At 40.8% G+C, this 6,000-nt stretch overlaps 1 protein-coding gene across 1 annotated transcript in view; it reads left to right on the top strand.

The window, feature by feature from the left end:
• Positions 1-6,000, top strand: part of Gabrr3 (gamma-aminobutyric acid type A receptor subunit rho3) — a 48,432-nt gene that overhangs the window by 27,346 nt on the left and 15,086 nt on the right. Inside the window, exons 5-6 of the mRNA XM_050149010.1 lie at positions 2,901-2,983; positions 3,990-4,130. Coding sequence (XP_050004967.1) covers positions 2,901-2,983; positions 3,990-4,130 — 224 coding nt within the window. The remainder of the gene's footprint in view (positions 1-2,900; positions 2,984-3,989; positions 4,131-6,000) is intronic.

The following is a 6,000-nucleotide window of genomic DNA, read 5'->3' as shown; positions in this document are numbered from 1 at the left end:
ACCCCCAAGATCCCAATTTTTTGCCCAGCAATCTTGTCTATTTCCCATAGCAGGGATAATAACTATATGTTTTTCTTTGGGTTCACCTTCTTATTTAGCTTCTTTAGGATCACAAATTATAGACTCAGTGACCTATATTTATGGCTAGAAACCAATTATGAGTGAGTACATCCCATGATCCTCTTTTTGGGTCTGGGTTACCTCACTCAGGATAGTGTTTTCTATTTCCATCCATTTGCATGCAAAATTCAAGAAGTCATTGTTTTTTTATGGCAGAGTAGTACTCTAATGTGTATATATTCCACACTTTCTTCATCCATTCTTCCATTGAAGGACATCTAGGTTGTTTCCAGGTTCTGGCTATTACCAACAATGCTGCTATGAACATAGTAGAGCATATACTTTTGTTGTGTGATAAGGCATCCTTGCAAATGTGCTAGGCTAATGGTGTGCTAGCTTGCTTGTTTGTTTGTTTTTAGATGTATGGTTTCTCTGTATAGTCTTAGCTGTTCTGGACCTCTGAGTGCCGAGGACTGTCCTCAACTCAGAGATCTGCCTGACTCTGCCTACCGAGTACTGGAATTAAAGGTGTGTGCCACAACATCCAGCCCTAAATTAATGATCTCTATGTGGGAAAATGGTCCTCTATTTTCTGTTGTGGCTTTACATGCAGCATGAGAATCTTTATAAAAGAAGAAGGAGGGGAAATCAGATACACACAAAAGACGAGTTGACAATGAGTTACCAAGCCAAGGACAGCTGGTGTCAACCAGTGTGAGTGGATTTTCCCCTGAAGAGTGTTACAAGAATAATTCTGCACCAGAGAGTCTAATTGGACCTCCGGGCTGCAGAACTCTGAAATAATACATTTATGCTGTGATAAGCTGTTATAGCAGCAATAAGAAATTATGTTTGCTCACCATAAGTATGATTCACAAAGTGACTATCATCAGCCATTTTTAAAGAGCTATTAATGCAATTAAGGAGCAGTATGGTTTTCTTTCTTTTATGTAAATGTTCCTTGGTGTTTTGTCTAAGTTTATGTCTACTTGAAAGCATCAGATTTGTTAGCTTCCATATGGGTGTTGGGATTTGAACCCTGGTCCTCTGGGAGAGCAGTCAGTGCTCTTAACTACTGAACCATCTCTCCAGCATTCCCAGTACTGTTTTCAATAGGACTCACAAATACTACTGTCAAAAGTATTGAAAAAGAATTGAAAGGAATTGAAAAAAACAGAATCTGACCAAAAAAATCAGCTGTTTTAAAGTTGCTTTGGATGAACAGTAATAGATTAATTCTGGGGATCCTGTTTACTTTGCTCATTCTAATGTCTGTTTGGCTCCTGCCATACATGGTGAAATAACCTTTAATCTCTTGGACTATCTTGCCTATTAAGAACGTTTCTGTTCATCTGGAGTCCATAAGCCATACCTGGGAGTATATGCTCATGGTGGTTGTGGTGGGTTCCTTGTGCCACGGTATCATTCTCACGTCTGGAGAGGATGAAACTAAGATCACTCATCTAGCTAGTCAACTCTCAGTTAAGGTTTTCCTCACCAAGGCTTGTGTGAGCTTTCCTGGTCCCCAGTGCTCTGTGCATGATGCCTTGTGTATCACTACTGGCAGATGTCACACTTTCCAGGAAGGACAACTGGAAACTTGTGATTTCTCCTAGACTTGGCCTTCTTGCCATTTCCGGTTACTGTCTTAATCCTCATTGTAGTAAAGTGCAGTATATGTCATTCAGGTGACCCATGAGCATAATAGCTTTACTGATTCTTAGAGTCTTTCTGCAGAAGCTTAGCCCTGGAGGTGGTCTTAGAGGTGCCCATACTCAAGAGGACTCAAAATTGTTGTAAGCATAGTCTTTGGTCCAACAAAAGAAGCAGTCCAAGCACAGATCCAGATCTCCTGGTACCCGGTATCAGGTTGGGTTCTGAGGCCATCTAGCCAAAATCCTCTTCAGTCATTCATTTCTTCATGTATACTACGGAGCAAGTGGTACAAAGACCTCAGAAAATAATTCTTTTAATGTACTAGGAACATAGCAGACTAAGTATGCATTTTGTACAGAAAGAAATCCACACATCTCTGTTATTAATTTTCTGTTCTGACTATTGACAATAAAATTCAGATCACAGAATATAAAATGGTTCTGCTCTTCTGATTAATTCAGGGGCACCACTGGCAGGAGCATCTGTTGTCTTTGTTTCTGCAGACTAGCTCGGGGGCCTTTTATGAACCTCTAATCTGCTATTGTGGCTACCGCAGCTCTCACTCTGAGGCAAGATCACAGAACGGCAGCCTCTGCCTGGAGCCAGGAAAATCCAGGAGAATATAAAATTTTATGGAAAAAAATAAGCCTCATCAATATGCAAGTCTTTGCCTTAATAGATTGTGAATTATGTATTATGCATATGGATCTATCACTAAACACGCTCCCGGCTTTGCCTCAGAACCACAAGGAAAATTTCCTAGTGCTTTGTAAAGGAAACCTTTACCTATAAATTTGTGTTTTCACCACCTCAACTCTTTTATACTGGAGACTACTCAATTTTGCATCTTCTAGAGAGCAGAATGTGTTTAAATCCACTGAAAGCATCTGACTTTGAAGTGTTTTTCTGAAAAAAAAAAATAGTCATCAGAGCCAGAAAATGCAGAAGTAGCTAAGCAGGAAAAATGGTGAGATCAGGACAAGAATAAGTATTCACTCATCAATCTCTGTCTTGAGCAACCCCTACCCCTATGCGGTTGCTTCCTTGTTATTTGGACAGAAGATAGTCAGGCCTGTTTCTCATTATCCCTGAAAGGCACCCAAAGCAAGCAAACACTAGGAAGCATCATTGCTAGTTGGGCCATATGGGTAAATGATCAATTCTCTTCCTTACTCTGTTTACAGGATAACGGTTTCGGCCATGTGCCTTATGGACTTTAGCAGGTTTCCTCTGGACACTCAGAACTGCTCTCTTGAACTAGAAAGCTGTAAGTCTGTCTGCCTGTTGAAACAAGCCTGCATCAGCATCAGAACACACTGCACACCATCACCGGAAATAAGCATGTTCTTAGCAATCATTTAAGCATCATATCACCTTATTCCATCTTATCATATTTTCCAGTTAGATTGTATTACTTTTCAGTGTTATGCCACCTCTCTTTTTCTAATGATGATAATAGCAGATCATCTTTCAAATGAGGAGATTCAGGGTCAAATGCTTTGGTCATTAAATAGTCTGTGATTTTCACAATAGCAATAAAAAGGCAGCTTCTTTAGAGCGTGCAGCTTTCCACCCCCAGCACTGACCTTCTACATCCGGGAATCCTATAGCTAGACAAATACCGATCCTCTACTAAGTGTGTGTGAGCTTCTCAGAGCAACCCAGCATAGGGCACAGACTCCCTTAAGAGGCGTCTGGTTTAGCTCCATGCCAATAGCTGTTACCCAACATTTACTTTTGATAAGGCAGCTTAAAAGTTGATCACAGTTTTTCAGTCTTATGACTGAAACTATGACTGTCGATGGATACTCTCTACACATCTGCTCCTTTGTACATGTCTATTACAAACATTTTATGTCACAAAAATGAATTCGTAAGGCTTATTTGAGAATTTCATCTAGGAGAAGTCCATTAAAGAAACATAAAGGCATGGACTCAGCCCCTGCGAGGCAATGCCCTGGCCTTACCCTGAGGTTGAGCTGAATTTTATATAAGAATGCATGCAGTCAGGCACACTGGAGAACTGTAAACATCACAGAGGGAGAAACGCCACTGACTTAACAGTCTTCAGGCTCTGGATTTTAGAGATGGGTGTGGGGTTGGTGTTTGTTTGTCTTTGTTTCCTTTCTTAACTGTGGGTTTGTTCAGTCCCTTGGAAAGTGTCTTTCAATACATAGCACATGGACACCTCTGAACCAGGAATTGGGGATTGAGAACTGTCGAAAACAGAACTCACCTGACTGCTAAGACATGAACCGTCTGTGTTGTTTTAGATGCCTACAATGAAGAGGACCTAATGTTGTACTGGAAACACGGCAACAAGTCCTTAAACACTGAAGAGCACATTTCCCTTTCCCAGTTCTTCATTGAGGAGTTCAGTGCATCCAGTGGATTGGCTTTCTACAGCAGCACAGGTACAGCCTTCTGTGTGCAGACAATTCTGTGGCCTACCTACTGATTCCTCCAACCCCCACGCAAACCTTTCCAGCAAGAAGCCTTTATTCCGCTCTTGGTCCCTCCACTCTATGCTGAGTAGAACTTACGGAATGGTCTTTGCAACGTGGAAATCGCAGCTTAAAACCCTTTCCAGATCAAAACCCTTTGGGGTTTTTCCATTGCACTTAGAACCAAGGGCAAGCTTCTCAACATGATCTCCATCCTGCGTGCTGCTCTGACTCACACCAACCCCTGTTCCTATATCGTAGTGTCCTCTACCTCCCCCTCACTTTGCTCCCAGACACTTTCATCTTATTTCTTCTGTGTGGTTTTGCTCTGGCCCTGCCTCTCTATCTCGTGACCAATTACCTGCCTTAGTCATAACTTGGCAAATTATCTTCTCAAATGGTGATATCCTAGTTAGCCCTTCAAAGCTAGACCTCTTTCCTCACTATTTCCTGTCCTCACAGCACATACTTCCAACTGAAGTAGATACTTCATTGTCTATTGCCTAGGTCTATCTTTGGAAAGAGGTCAGAAGCTGTCTGCCTTGCTAACCATTTCTTCCCAGATCCTAGAATATGCCTAGCATATGGTAGATGCTCAAAAAATAAAAAATCACCTGACACAACTGAGTTAACAAGATGAGCTGTTGTCCTAAAGAGAAAAAATCTGCTTAGAATCAGTACAGTATATACTCTTCACCATGTATGGCAGCTTTCTGATTTGGTAGCATTTATCCCAGGAGTTTTTAAAACTGACCTGGCTGTTAATTAAAGTTAGGAGCAGCCTCTTTCTGACCTCCTCCACAATATCCCACCCCTACAGGCATTTTCCACCATCTTGCTAGTGACAAGTACTCTGTCATTTTAACCAGAGAAAGTATTATTTGTGGTTCAAAGGAGCAGTGTTCAGGCTACAAGGTGTGCTTGCATCTGCCCTGGCTAGAATCCTTATCACCTGCACAGTTTTGGAGTTTGAGGAGCAGATTCTGAGTTATCTGTCTCACTCCTACAATTATCTATCTAAAAGTCTGTGTCTTAAGAGAACAGCCAAAATTTAAATCTCAAAGAAGCTAATTGCATCCCCGGGACCAATGTGTCTTTAGCTATTTAGATGGGGAAGAAATGTCTGTTTTACTCTGTTGGCTTGCATTCTTTGACATTCAACGAGCGTTGCTATTAATTTTAATCTTGTTGGTTGCATTTTCTGATAGGCAAATAACACACATTTGTGTTCCTTGATCACTGATGTATCCCTGGCACATAGAAGATTCTTGCAATCAAAGTGTTGAATAAATGAATACGTGGTGGATAATTCAAAAATAATTCCAAAAGTTCAAGAGTGCTTGGAATACTAGGAGCACCTCATGCATACAAGCTGCTGTGCTTCAGTTTTCTGCTTCTCTTGCTCCTTTTTCAAATGTGGTATCAGGAAGTTAATGTTTTCAGTCCTCGGTTCAATTAAGTCAGCATTTAAATAAATTAATAGATATCGTGAACATGATGTAACCGAGTTTTAATTTTTCTGTATTACTTCTGTGATAAAATAACTTGACACATGATAAATGGCATCCTTAATCTTTCTTTTTAATGTTATCATAATGTGATATATGGGAAACACCAAAATCTAAGGGTGGTATCCTTGTACCAATCAATACAATGTACCTATAATGACAGCAATTGCATTTCCTACCATTTTGAAGCATAGTGTCCGTGGTACTATTTGGTAGAAAATTAACTATTCATCTTGCAGTAGAGGGGAAGTCTTCTAGTCCCTGGCTCTCCCTCTAAGACTTCCCCTTCACTGCTATCTGCGCTGTCACCAAGGCAGGATCAACACTAGGGA

The sequence above is a fragment of the Alexandromys fortis genome, unplaced genomic scaffold (genome assembly GCF_014885135.2).
Source record: "Alexandromys fortis isolate MF-2015 unplaced genomic scaffold, M_Fortis_MF-2015_v1.1 scaffold_4, whole genome shotgun sequence".
Lineage (NCBI taxonomy): Eukaryota > Metazoa > Chordata > Mammalia > Rodentia > Cricetidae > Alexandromys > Alexandromys fortis.
This window is presented reverse-complemented; position numbering and strand designations above follow the sequence as displayed.